The sequence below is a fragment of the Plectropomus leopardus genome, chromosome 14, assembly GCF_008729295.1.
Source record: "Plectropomus leopardus isolate mb chromosome 14, YSFRI_Pleo_2.0, whole genome shotgun sequence".
NCBI lineage: Eukaryota > Metazoa > Chordata > Actinopteri > Perciformes > Serranidae > Plectropomus > Plectropomus leopardus.
In genome coordinates, this window is record NC_056476.1 from 9,388,806 (window position 1) to 9,403,803 (window position 14,998).

The window sequence follows — 14,998 nt, forward strand, 5'->3', positions numbered from 1 at the left end:
CATTAACGCTCTTTTCTTTCATCCGCACCCTCGTCCCCTTTCATCCATTTGGACAAAACTGAACTTTTCTCTTTTATGGAATAAAGGCCCAGTCAGACCGACAGCTCCAGACATGAACAGCTCCGTCAGCTAACAGGCTGAGCCAGCTTATTCCACCCATTCATCACAGCTGGGTGAAAAAGGAGAATATTGCCTGTTTAAGGCTTCAGTCCTGTAGCTGCTTGTCTGCAGCAGGTAACACGGCCGAGGCAAGAAGACGTGGAATTCCATTACAGCATTTTTTCAGCTGTCACGTTCAGCAAACAACAGATGTTAATAATCAAACAATATGTCTGGCTGATGAATAGCTTCTCCGGGAGTTCACCGTTTTATTGAGAACTGGAGAAATTAATTTTGTCTTCTGCATTCATCATACAATACTAAAATTCACATTCTGCAACTTCACTGTTTTCTTAGACACAGAGGCGAGTGCTTCTGAGGATGAATTCAGCCTAATATGTTACATCTCTGAGCTTCGAAAAAGACAGAATTATGTAACACCTATCTTTTGTATGATCGCGGGGTTTAGGGGTTACACACATTTCTGCTAAGACAATGTTTTGTTTTGGGTTTTTTTTTTAAACTTTTTTTTAATTAATTTATTGGAAACTGACGTGAATACATTTAGGTCTGTAGCTATGGTTACACAGACACTATTTTGATGGTTATTCTGATAGAGACTCCAGCTTAACTGCTTATGCAAAGTAAAGTGATCCAATAATATGTGCGTTTACATGCCCTAAAGCATTTAATCAGAATTTAACTTTTTTGATTTGCGTAAAAAACTTCTTCTGCCATGCGTCTGTCAGATTAGACAGTCCACCCACTGTGAAGCGGGTACAATGGTACAATTTAGTACTAATGTAGTGTGATTCAGGTTGTTTTCTGCAGTTATAAATGACAGATGTTCCTTAAACACCTCATATGGAGATATTATGCAGTAGATGCTACAATTTAGCAATGTTTCCTAAACATCTCCTATGCAGACTGTGGTTCTGGTAGCGATGGACAACTGTTACGTCCAGGTACTCCATAATTCAGCCTGCAGCAACAACGTTACATATGGCTGCTGTTTCAAAATCAAAAAGCGCACACATCAGAATGTAGCACAAGCCGAGCGCTAAATTTTCAAAAACTGTATAATTCTCTGTCAAAATCAGCAGACGGGGGGGCACAGAAACAGCTTTTGCAGCATTTGTGTGGCACACGCACCCCTTACGTCACTTAATGTTACCCATAAATGGGGCAAATATCCGCAGAAACTATACATTTATTCCAACTAGAGAGAAACAGTCAGATTAAGCGTTTACATGGTTATTAGGCGCTAATATTTTAATACTGAACGGATCATCACACACCACCCGCTCAACCCTTCAGTTCAGGTCGGATTGAACCACTCTTGTGATTAAGGTGGTTTCATGAGGCATTTTTATTTTGATTGGGCTATTACCCAAGGACACTTTACACAGTTGAATAAAACTTAACACAAACTAACAAACAAACTGAAGACTGGCAGTGAGGCAGAGTTGAGACATAAAATAATAATAATAATAATAATAATAATAATAATAATAATAATAATAATAATCTGATTTATCATCCAAATCTATATATAAAAAAAGCTCTAGTCAGAAATCTCCACACAAAGCTGCACTTTGAGTTAAGATTTGAAATCCTCCTTTAATTTCTGTATAAATAAGTGTTTTTAGGGTCTCAGAATCAAACACTAGTAGAAAAATAGGCACAGATAATTGCATTTCCAAAATGTCAAACATCCCTTTAAAATCTGTTTTTTCTATTTTGCATTTATATTTTTTGTTATCCTGTAGCTGACTGTTTCTTTAGGGCTGAATGAGCATGTTGAGGATAAAGTATTAACTTGAATAACCCTGGATTTAATGAGTGCATTACGTAGCTTCTTACAGCCCAAACAATTCCACACTGAAAGTGACGGACTAATAATTCAGCTCTGTGAAAAAAAAAGTTGGCTAGCCCACAAACTTTGTGACAGAAGAAAGAGATTTATTTAATATTTCAGGAGAACAGTAATAAAGTTTGAAAAACACTACTGCTTTACCTCACCACTGAGTGTTATGACTCGCTGTGGTTGCTGAGTCCAGCTGCTTAAGTGTTTAATATAGAGAACAACCACAAAGAGTTGATGCTGACGGCTAAAACAGAAACTGAATCTCTTCCCAGTGTAACTACACACACACACACACACACACACACACACACACACACACACACACACACACACACACACACACACACACACACACACACACACACACACTCTCCTCTCCTCTGTCCTCACTGTCCCTCACCTCCTCTCTCTACTGTTTATGTGCTGCCCACGCACGCTTACTTCCTCTCCTCGTCTGACCTCACATCCTGTCTGCGTCTGACCGCCTGTGTTTGATTACTGAGGACAGCCAGACGAAGCGAGGGAGCGCAACGGACGGCAGGAAAAGAAGAGGAATGAGGAATTGAGGTGGGGGGGGGTTGGCAGGCCGTGCCAAAACAAGGCGAGAGGGGGATTTAGAGGAAGAAAGAGAGACACTGAAGGACAGACTGCAGAGAGAGAGAGGGACAGGCAAGAGGAGTCTGGGTAAGAGATTAGGTAGAAAAACACAAGGAAATTGAGAGACGGAGAGCGAGCCAGGGATCAACAGAGAGGAGGAGAAAGGGAGGGATGAAAGGAGAAAGGGAGGAGAGGGTTTAGGAGGATGTGAGACAAGGATTACACAAACTTTTGTGACATCATCAGCAGGCACGGAGCAGATGCGCACCACTGATCTCAGAGTACGTAGTAGTTAAAGTACTAGTCACTGCCTTCACTGCTTTTTTGGGGAGGGCACTGTAATAGAGCTATTTAGTTTTGTTTTATTTAGTGTCCCCATAAGCATACATACATAAATAAATAACTAAAATGAATAATAAATATTAATTAATTGATTAATTAATTAATTAATTAATTAAAATGATAATAATAACAATTTGAACAAGAAACAATAAAAAAAAATTCATTATAATTAATTAAAAATAAATATAAAAGTGAAGTGAAAAGAAGTATTTTTTCCCACTGTAAATTTCCATGGTTTTCTGTCACGTCACTAGAGAATTTAGCACTATGTGTATACAACAACTATACAGCTACAGTAAGCAGCTGATTAGCTTAGCCTAACATAATGACTGGAAACAGCTAGCCAGCCGTTAACTTCCTGGAGTCACTATAGTATATCTCTGCTCCAACATGAATTTATCATTAATCTTCTCATCTAACGCTCAGAAAAAAAGCAAATGTGGATTTCCTCAAATGCCAAACTATTCATTGCTAAATGTTTTCAATGGGCTCCAATAACAGCACATACAAACCAATTTTAGGCTCTGTATTTGGATGTTTCCTGCTTAAAGTCTCCTTAAGAAGGTGACATCCCTTAAAAGTTAACCTTGATTTTTTTATTATGAAGGAACCACTTTTCTTCTAACACAGTTGCTCTTCTTTTGTACAGACAACTCAACAGGGAGACTTTCACATTTATCCCCAGTGCTCCAAATACCAGTCACCTAAAAATGTCTAAATAGGAAATAAATTGGACTATCCAAAACCAAAATCCCCCACACCGCCACTCTATTCCATAGAAAAAAAAAAGTTGGAAAAAAAACGTGCATTGGATTACATGAGAGCACACATTCACATACGATACATGCTTCTGTTTCCATTTATTTCATTCCATCCTTCACTCTCTAATTCCTCCCCTCACATACAAGGACATATTTACAAAAAACTCTTTAATGTCGCACACCTACACACTTTATTATAGTGGCGTCACTTGCGAATGGAGCTTCAGTAAAACAGAGCCAATTTGACAGTGAGGAGGTTGCATTCCTCCTGCATGACGGCCTGCGGTTCTTAGACGCGGTCTGTCTGCACTGGGACAGAAAAAGACCTTTAAGGCCTAGAGAGAAAAATGTGAAAAATGTGGCGCTCATTCAGCCCCCACTCCACACACACATGCTAGGCCACAGGGTGAGTGTGTGTCGCCGTAAAGGAATAAAGTGAGATATGATACCCATCTTTAGAAGCCTCTAATCAGCGAGAACAAAGCAAAGTAACGGACACTCAGCTCAGCTGGAGGGAGAGGAAGAGAGATAGAGGGGGTTAGGGTTAGGTATTGTTTGAGTTTTTTCTAATACTGGCACAAAAACGATACTTCTAAAACGATAACGGTACCTAAAGCCATACTAAGAAAAAAAGCACAAAACAGTTTATGACACTAAAAAATGGCATTGTTTCAACAAGCAAAAGCAACTTTAAACTTGAATTTGTTACAGTATACTTAACAATTTTAACTATACCTAAATATAGAAATATGATTAAATACAAAGCGTTATTAACAAAGTCAACTTATAGATAAAACTGAACCCAATTACAATAATTTAACACTAAATAACAGTTATGCGACTACTAACAACAAAACAAATTTTGATTTGGGATCTGTAATTGCCTCACTAACTATGTATGAGGGGTTTCTGGGAGGCAATAGTCCACGATTTCACTGAGAAATTGTGGTTTCAAAAATTCCAGATGATCCGCTCAACTTCTGAAGAGTTATGTGATGCAATAACACCACTTGTGGAGCCTGATGCATCATGCCTTGAAGGAGCCAGTTCCTGCCGACAAGCGCATAGCCATAGCATCATGTGACTTATAAAAGCAAAAAAAGTGTTTCCTTTGCATTTTTGCAAAATATGGCTTTTTCAAATCACCTGAAATACCAACTCATGAGAGCGTACAAACAGTTTCAGCGATAAATAGGAGTATTTTCAAAATTGACGGGTGAATTGAAACCCGCCTCATGTCACTACAATGAGAACAGCTGGTTCACCTTAACAGTCCACCTTAAGGGAGCATGGGAAGCTAACTTTGCTTGCTAACTTTGGTGCTAACACCCTTCACTTTAGTCAGCAGGCAAGACATGGGAGCTTGGCTCTGGCCTTAAGGAGCTGTAGCATTTTTTCCCTGAGCCTAAACTGTTCACAGGATGCACTGCTACTTAACTTCATACTCTTTCCCCAGTTGCTGCTGCCTCGCCATCATCGGCACATATACACATGCTCACACACTCTATCTTTCTGGCTTGAGCTCTCTCTCTCTCTGTATCGCTACTCACACAACCTGGCACTGATATGAGGCACTGAAATCTGCGTTATAATTTGGTCTGGCAGACTGGTCGCACAGGAACCGGTGCCATGTTGGCATGGAGTGCCAGTACCCAACCCTAGGTGGAGATGAGGGAGGACAGACAGCAGAGGACAGAGAGGAAGGAGTGAGGACAGAGTTGAGAAAGAAGGGAGGAGAGTGAAGAGGAAAACTGAGGTAGAAGAGGGGCACAGACCTTGGATTCCACACTATTATCATCTGCTGCATAGTGAGCATTCCATCTGTTCAACAGCTGGGCTACACACACACACACACACACACACACACACACACACACACACACACAGCACAGAAGTCGTTGGGACATGCCTGAAATTGTGGTTGTCATGGTGAAGGTTTGGTTCTCATGGCCAGAGCCCTGATCGTTTATAAAGGGGATTAAAGAAGGAGAGACTGGCACAGAGGAACGGAGAAGAAGCGCGAGGAGGAGAAAGGCGAGTCAATTATGGCATACAGATTAAAATTAAAAAATCTAACTCCAAAATAGAGCAGAAGAGATACAAATAAAAACCCTGGTTATTGCTGACTGTCTGCATTATTCATGTAAGTGAGAAACCAAGCTTTTCAAGGCAACTGATTGGATGAATCTGATTAATACTGCTTTATTTCTTAAAGAGAATTTTTTTTTTGACCAACAGATTCTACAATTTGCATGTGTATGAGAAGGACTACAGACAGTATTTCTATGGTTTAAGAAACATCACTTTTAGTGCATCTCTTTGTCCAAAAAAAAAAAAAAAAAAGAAATCCAAAGTCCAACTTAACCTGAAACTAAAATAAATACATCTCAGTATAAACACATGTAATTGCATTCTCAGATTCCCTGCCTTAAACTGATTTCTCTCAATGACCGGGTTTCATGTGTGCATGTAAACGTAGACACAGAAAGAGACAGAGAGACCTTGTCCACTGCAGCCTGGAGAGATGAGCGTCTCAACTGCCAAGCGACACAAGAACTCTCTCCATTTTTCCAAGAAGAGCATGGATGTGTGTGCACGTATTCACATGTGTTTATGTAAGGGTGTACGTGCTGCGTACAGAGCAGCAGCCAGGGCCAGGCAGTGAGGGATTATGGGGGATGAGTTTCTCAGAACCCTGACCCCATTCGACCCTGCTCAGCCCAAAAAGTCTTGAGAGAGTGACTGCAGACTGGCAGACAGAGGGGAAGACAAATTCAGTCAGACAGACAGCAGGGGCAGAGAGAGGGAGTGACAGTGGCAGAGAAACTGAGGAAAGCTAACACAGATAGAATGATGCAGACAGAGATGCAGTTTGATCAAGTTTATGTCAAAACTACTGCAGAAAAAATGTAAAACACATATGATTTTATGCATTTTACCTCCCATCAACACTAAGCTGTCCTCTGTGTCCACAAAAACAGATATTACTTAAATTTAATACCAATCTTGAGCTGTAATATGGAAAAAAGAAAGTGTTGGCCCAAGAGGCCTGCACATACAAAATACAACAATTCATATGTATCGCTTAAAGAAGCACAAAGCAAGTGTGAAGCTGTTTCAATTGATGTTTTTTGAGAAAGCTGCAAACAGCGGTAAGGAAGGCATTCCAAAAAGGCATGTTTTGAAACGTGCACTCCTCTAATGATGTTAATTAAGGACCAAGTGAGCATAGTGCAGGAGTCAGCAACCTTAACCTTCAAAAGAGACACTAATAGCCAAAAAAAAAAAAAATCTTGTTTGGAAATGCAAAACATATTTGAGCCTTATAATGAAGATAAAATAGCCTATTAATTCTAACTTAGCCTATCAACATTATAAATATGTCTAAAAGAGCATTTGTTGTTATGTTTTACCACAAGGTAAACTGAGCATCTGGGCTATTTATGATTATTTGGTACTTGAACTTTGCAGCATCGTCAGCGAAAGCAATCATACCATCCAGACATTATTAAGTACTCTATTTTTGTTTTGAGACTTTTCTTTTTATGAATTTGGAATCCATAGCTAGCCTTGCTAGACTCAACATGAGCCACCACTGTTGAGGTTTGGCATAATTTAGAGGAAAAGGCGTTAGGCTGTAGATTTAGTTTACTAAATGCTAAAATTGTTTGGGGTTTTTTATTTGGTGAATAGGCTACACATTTTTATAGAATTGAAGAATGTGAGAATCACTTAATGCCTACAAAATTAATGAATTTTAATTGTTTTTCATCAAAGCTACAAGGAGCCTCTAGACTCATTTACACTGCCTGTTCAAGGAAGGAATATCACGCCATTATGCCACTTTGCTGTTCTGTATATAACGTCCGATTGCAGAAAGGGGGGACAGAGTGGTTTCACCTCTGAGCTGGGACCAGAGGAAGTAACATCCCTGAAACAAGCTCTGTGTAAAGTCAGAAAGACATGACCATGGGCGGCATGGGTGTGACGCTCTGATGATGTGTGTTCGACCCACCGTGGGAGATTTAAATAGCAGCAGTTAGCATAGCTGCTTATTCAAAGAAGAAAAACAGTGTCTGTAAATGCCCGCAAACTGTGAAAACAATGAGAATCGGGAGCTCCTTACCCTCAGAGCAGAGGACGAGATCAGCTGCCATATAACAGAGAAGTAAAATGACATGTTATAACTTTGTTTTAGAGAGCGCTGCCGATTCATATATTTTATTTCTTCTTCTTTGGATCGCGGGATATTTTGATGCAGTGTATAATCACACACTGGAGCAGATTGATGCTGCCATAGCTTGGTTCTGTATAAACATGCAGGGGTGGAATTAAAAGGGGGACTTTGTTGTGGCCCTTTGGTGTGATCTCTGCGGCTACAGGAGTGAGGCAGGAGCTACATGCGGGTCTAAAGCCGCAGGTAGCCTGGCCCTGGAACAGAGACACTTGCCCTGCTCCTCACTGATCAGTCACCCACAGTGCACAAGCAGTTAATCACAAGATATAAATAAATTAAATCAAAGTCAAATCAAAGCTTTTCAGTCTGGCTTTGAGATGTAGGAAGTGAATCCCCTGTGGATCTCTTACTGCTCCATGCATCTGCCTTAAACTGCAAAACCTTTAGCTATGCAAAGACATGCACCTCCTAAAATCATACAAAGCTCAGCCCAGTGACACACAATGTGAAAAAGTATCAAATTTGCCTAGTATTGGTCTTAAAATACTACACAGAGAAACTTTAAATCCACTCACATTCTTTTTGAGCAGTAAGCCCCAGATGTCTGAAGTTTGTGCACTTTGTCTGTTCAATTACTTAATTTGTCTGAGTCAAACTCAGTTTTACCCTGCTGAAGCAGTTGAAAGGACTTAAAATATTATGTAACCCAGTTCTGGTTAATACAGAGTGGTCAGGTGCTGTAGTTTGATAGTGCGGCGAGTTTATCACTTGTATCACAAGGTTCATTCAGCTGGATGGGGAAATGTCTGGTGTACTCATTGTGATTGGCGAGAACAACCTCCCCTTCTAATCCCACTAGTCCTGTTACATGATATCAGCGGGAAAGACATTCCTCTGCTGGTAAAGCCATCCCTTGTTCTCCCTCTGTTTTCTGTACATCCCCCTCTTTTGGCCCTTTCAATCCCCAATTTCTATTCATCATTTCTTTTCTTTCCTGTTTCTTATCTCTTTCTTTCTTTCCCTCTTCTCATCTCTCTCTTACACCCCACTACCCTCCATCTTGCCCTACAAACATGGCCGTATTTGGGTTTGTGGGAAGGGGTTGGATTTTGGAGGGGGGGGGGGGGCTGAGATTATCGCCATGGTGATTCACCTCAAAACAGTCCAGTAAGGGAAGGGTGGGAGTGTGTTCGCACATTTCCACTCCTGTTACTACAGTTACAGCAAGAGTAGCTGGAAGAGGAGCTTGATGTTAATATAAGGGCTGAGTCATGATTCGGTCAGAGGCCACTAGAGGATGACGTCACCAAAACATTACGGGACATTGTGCTTTTATAAGCCCCTTTTTATCACCGCCATTGTTCTAAAACAGTGAGTTCTTTTTTTTTCAATTTAATTAGTAGGAAACTCTGTTGGGGTAAAAAAAGAGCAAAAAATAGAACATTACATACAAGAGTCAATGCATTTACTTGTGTTTTCTGTATAATAGATTTATGGATCTGCCTTCCTACAATTTCTTGTAAATATATTTTTTTGGGACTTTTTGATGTCCTTGTACTCTTTACTTGCAACTTTGGTAAGTGAGTGACTTAATTATTTGGTAGCACCTCCTGATTAATTGCCATTTATAAAGGGTTAATAAGCAGGGACTAATGATTTTATGATCTTATAACTTCTTATTGAATTTTCAATGATAAAGGCAAAATACAATAAATGTAATGAACACATTTTTTAAGGTTTAATAAATATTTAATCAGTGTGTGAGAGCTATATATAGTCATTTAAGTTTAAGTTCAAGTAGTGAATCTCTTTAGGGGTCCTCGAGCAGCAATTGACTGCTTGATCTCTGACCTTCCTAAAAAAAAAATCAACCATACTGCTTTAATTGCAGCTTTTTTTTACTTTTGTAACTATATGCCTCATTTCTTAGTTCTTTTGCGTTGTTTTGTTTTATTTTAAGAAGCCTTGTTTGTAACTCCTTGGCCATGGGACACCACCATAGTACACCTTTAAAGTGGGCTAAAATAAAGATTGAGTTATTTCTAACCACCAACCACAGTGAAAATGTTCTTGTTCAGGCTAAATTTTGATGACTAGTACTGTTATTTGTACTTTATAACATTACAACTGACAAAAATCCAGCAAAGAAGACCAAACTGCACTAAGATGACTACACCAGAAGAAAAAGTATTTTAAAGAGTTTCATCAAGTCTGAAGCAAAGACCATGCCAAGAGCTGACAAGTAAAATTCCAGTACAGTTTTCCTTGTTTCAAAACATCCTTCTTGGCACACTGTCATAATGTTTGGCAGTAAAGAAAAATCTTTAGAAATTTGCTTGGTTTAGATTCTCAAAGACACATGAAATATTTTACCTTATTTTTGTTGCTGAGACAATTGCACAATTGACTAAAAATTAATTCCTAAGAGAGTCAAAGTGCATTTCAGGAAAAGGGAAGGAAAGCCAGTTTTACATCATTTTCTCTTTACATAATCGATAGCTGTGTTTCCACAGTTTTCACACCACAACAGCAGACCACAGTAATATCTGTGACCGTTGTCCTTATTTTCCTCATATCACGTTCAACAGAGCCAACATGGTGGACACAGCAGTCACTGCACACATCTGGTTTCCCCTGAATTCACAGCACTTGGCAATGACGTAGAACCAAAGATGGAGGAGCAGAGGGTGCTGGCCCATCTGTTTCTGCTGAAATCCCAGTTTCTTCAAGTGAGAGACAGGATCTGTGGTGGTGATGATGCAGAGCCAAGATGGAGGAACAGAGGGGACGAGGCCCACATCTGTTTCTGCTCAGCAAGCAGCCCAGTTCTGAGGAAAAGGGCCTGTAGAGCTGGCTTTACTGGGGAATGGACACTGCGCTCGCCAAGTCAGCCTGCTGCCTTACTGGCACAGGGGCAACAGCCACACACACATGCACACACTGAGCAAGGGCATCAAGGGCAAAGCGTAGGCGGCTGTGTTCATGTGTGTGTGTGTGTGTGTGTGTGTGTGTGTGTGTGTGGTATTCTGGGTTGGACCATACTTGGATGCACCGGGCCAAGCAGCAACTTTGTCGGAATGTTTGTACTCTTTAACTTTCTGTCTCTCCATCTTTCCATCTCTCCATTCCCTGTGATGTCGGAGTTCTGGTTCATTTTTTGTCTCTCTTCGCAAAACTTCCATCCATCTCCCTCCTCTCTCATCTGTCCTTCCAATCCTACATTCCTCTCCTCTCTCTGTTTGCCCCCCTACCTCCCGCCAAGCCTCTGGACCCTCATGCTCTGATTGTTTTACAGGAAGCCTAGTCACGAGGTGTTGTGTGCATGTGTGTGTTGGAGTGTGTGTGTGTGTGTGTGTGCATGTGTGTGTTGGAGAGTGTGTGTGTGTGTGTGTGTGTGTGGTACATCTAGCTGACTCAGCCTGATCTCCAGCCCAGTACTGAGACCCTGGCAGACCAGAACAGACAACCGACGACATGTTGACATGCTCCTGTCTGTCATGGGTGTTGTTGTTGTGTGAGTACTACAATGTGTGCCACATGAAACTGTGATGCTCACAAGCTGAGCGGTTGACTTTGCTTCCTTTTCCTGCTTTGGCACTCATTGAAGACGATTCTCTGCTATGTGCTTTGTGTCAGCCTGGTGTGTGTGTGTGTGAGTGTGTGTGTGTGTGTATTGTAAGAAGCTGTGCAGTCTCCCTTACTGCAATGCAGTTAAACACAGGCTTCTATGTATGTGTGTGTTTTGCACATGCAGATGTCCAGATTTGTACATGAACTACACTCTGAGTGTGTGTGCAAACTTAAATACATTTAAGCTATAAGCAATGAGAAATAATATGATAAAATTATCAGTGGCATATTTTTAAAGGGAAAATTCACATAAATTACTTACATTTAGTGGTGGCCAATCATGCTTTTTTGTTTTAATGGCCCCTTCTACTGAAGCACCACTTTTCTATGATAGAGACGCATTATCAGCATCAGGAAAACTTGTGTGGGGTCTGGACTGAATGCAGCAGACCGCAAGAGGATCTCCACCAACAGCATATGCTGAGCAACCAGTCAGACCAGAGGGGAGAAACAAAACCGAAAGCGCTGGACGTAAAGGGGGAGGAGAACCGGCATCAGGTCCAGGCTGACCTGACTTGGAACGAGAGCTGTTTCTCTACCAAGCCTTCTGGCTGATGTCCGGTCGCAGGAGAATAAAATGGATGAGATGTGATTGAGGCTCAATCAGAGACTGCTCTGCACACATCTTTACAGAGACATGGTTAACCCCTAACATCCTGGATCAAGCTGTTGCACTGGATAGGCTGACCTTGTTCAGAGTCGACAGGACACAAGACTACGATTCAAATTCAAAAAATGCACTGCAGGAACTGTATGGAGCCACCAGCAGCAACATGCCCAAGCAACCTGAAAGAAATTTCATAGTCGATGATGACGTTTTTACCAACTCATTCTTCAACCCCAAATATGTAGCACAATAGAGGACAAATTGTAATTTCATTTTTAAACTATGTTTAAAAAAATACTAATAAATCTACCTTCTTCTGCAACTAAAAATTGTTTTCATTATTAGTCATTTATTTTTGCTTGGTTTGTTATGTTCAAGTTCAGTGTTGCTTGTCAGCTAAATACACTAATTGGTGAATCAACGGTCTCAGCTTCATTGAATCATTTAATAGGAATTACTTTTACTTTTTTTTTTTAACAAGAAGCCAGGAATAATACAAACCAAATTCCACTCACCTCTACTGTGTAAAGGTGGAGGCAGAAATTTTAGCCCCTTTTATACTGCCTGTTCAAGGCGGGAATGTTGTGCCATTATTCCACCTTACTGTTCTTTATAAAAGGTGTATAATTGTGGATTCGGGGTACAGAGTTGTCTTAACTATCACATCGGTTGCAGAGGTAGTAATAGCACTGAATTAACCTCTGTGTAAAACAGACAGCCAGCAGGATGGGACGTGTGACCAACTGCATCTGCATGGCAATATACCACTTAAGGTAATGTGACAAAGAGTGGGTATTTTTTTTTAATTGAGGGCTGGGTGATAAGAAAAAAATCAAATTTCTCTATATTTTTGAACAATACCTCAATAAAGATTTTGCAACGATAGTGTAGGGTTGCTTTCACATAAAATCTACACAATGAGATTTCTGATAAATAATTATCAGTAATGCGGATATAATGACTCAAAGGGTAAAGGCAAATAATGGAACATCTACAACAGCCTGGTAAAAAAACCTTACATCACTATAATGTAATGCAGTCTTTAAAACCAGGTGAAGACCACAATTACAATTTAATTACATCCAAAATCTAAAACAATATCTAGACTCATAACATAATATTGACATATTGCCCAGACCTAATTCAAAGACAATTTTGTAGTCTACAAAGTCCAAATAATATTCTATATACGTGACAATTCTGTCACCACAAAAAAATATATATAGTATAGGTTATGCTGCAAACTTTGCAAACTTTCTTTAGTAGGACATTTGATCATTTGAGTTATGCTCAAATTTTACACTGTTCTCACAGATTTAGGGAAACACACAGGTTCCCACACCTGACCCAGATGTGATATTCCTCTGATCCGACACCACGCTGTGAGGGACTAATGCAAAGTTTTATGAGGAGGCTAAATTTAAAGAAGGGTTTGACAGCTACTGCGAGGGAGTGGACGATTTTATGTGTCTCGTTATGGTTTTCTGTCATCACCTCTGCAGATGATCCTGTGTGTTATATGTATGTGTGTATGTGTGTGTGTGCAGAAATGAGATACAGTGCCCTTTGTAATAACTGAGACATACATCTGACATGTCAAAAGACATGTCATTAAAGAGGAACAGTACCACAAGACAGTGTGTGTGCGCCCTCATGTCTGTGCACATGTGCGCTTCTTTATGTGCGTGTGCGATAAGGCTGAGCTGTGGCGTCCAAGTCTCTGAGCTCAAAGGTTCCCTTCATCTTGAGCAGGACCCTGCAGGTATGCGATTCCCCCTCCCCCTTCCCCCCCCCCGTCCCCCCTCCTCCCCCCTCCCGTCTCCCCTCTCTCTCTCACCCACCTCCTCCACCCCCCTGTGGCTCAGCCTTCACCAACAAGGCCGGTATTGTAGCGAAGGTAAAACGATAGCGCTCAGGGACGGGTTCAGCTATGTGGTTACCCGGACAACCTCTCATACCCCCTTCCCCACCTCCATCCCTCCAACCCTACCCCCCCGGATCCCTTCACCTCAATGAGGCTGCATACATCCATTCATTTTTTTGGTGACTTTTTGTGAGGAAAAAAAAGAGCCAGAGAAAGAGAGGAACGAAAGGTGTGTTTTATCTGGCCCGCTTGAATGCATGGGGGCACAGAGGTTGACGAGGACAAAGCCAGTCACACAGAGACAGAGTGAGAGAGGTCAGCGAGGATAGAAGTTATTCTTCCACAAAGAGATATGAGCTGATATTTTAAAAATGAAAAGGCCTTTCATTGATTCCTTCTGACTAGCAGCAATATAGACTAAAGGAATGCACAGATATTAGTGTTTGTCTACATACTGTTAGTTTTGAGATGCAATTTTAAATTCAAAAATAGAAACACACATTGCACTATGATCCTTTGATTTATCATATTGGATTTAGTGTCTGTCCTTGTGCGTGGACTGTGAGCTGCTGTGGGTGATCAGTGTGTGCCAGTCTCTCTCACTGCTTTTGTGTGTATATGTGTGTCCTACCTTGTGTGTGTGTCTCTGGTTCACTGTTTCGTGGACTGCTGCGGAGTCGTCTTTCTGGCTTCTTCCCTCCTGGACTGCCGAGTCCGCCCCCTGATCCCACTGACCCGAGCGAAGGGGCATGTGATTTGCTGCTGAATCACAAATAAAGTTACAATAGAATTTAATGTGAGTTACATTAGAAAAACAATCATGCAAAGCAGGAATTCTCACTAGAAATCCATATTTGTGACCTAAAATAGTTTTGACTGCAGTAAATGACCGCTTGAGTTGTTATTTAACTATATTCTTAACATTTAACGGTCTGATCAGAGCCAAACCCTTACAAAAATTGGAATATACTTAAAATTACAGTTATACGGTTTCCCAAGAGATTGGAGCTTCACTCAATGAGATGCTCCATTTTGTTTTTGTTTTTTCCATGTC

The 14,998-nt window shown here is 40.7% G+C and overlaps 1 protein-coding gene across 1 annotated transcript in view; it reads right to left on the reverse strand.

Annotated features, from left to right (window-relative positions):
• The window catches only part of fndc3ba (fibronectin type III domain containing 3Ba), a 116,795-nt gene that overhangs the window by 37,746 nt on the left and 64,051 nt on the right, over nucleotides 1-14,998 (reverse strand). The window contains 1 exon segment of the mRNA XM_042500169.1: nucleotides 14,576-14,706. Within this exon segment, the coding sequence (XP_042356103.1) occupies nucleotides 14,576-14,706 (131 nt within the window).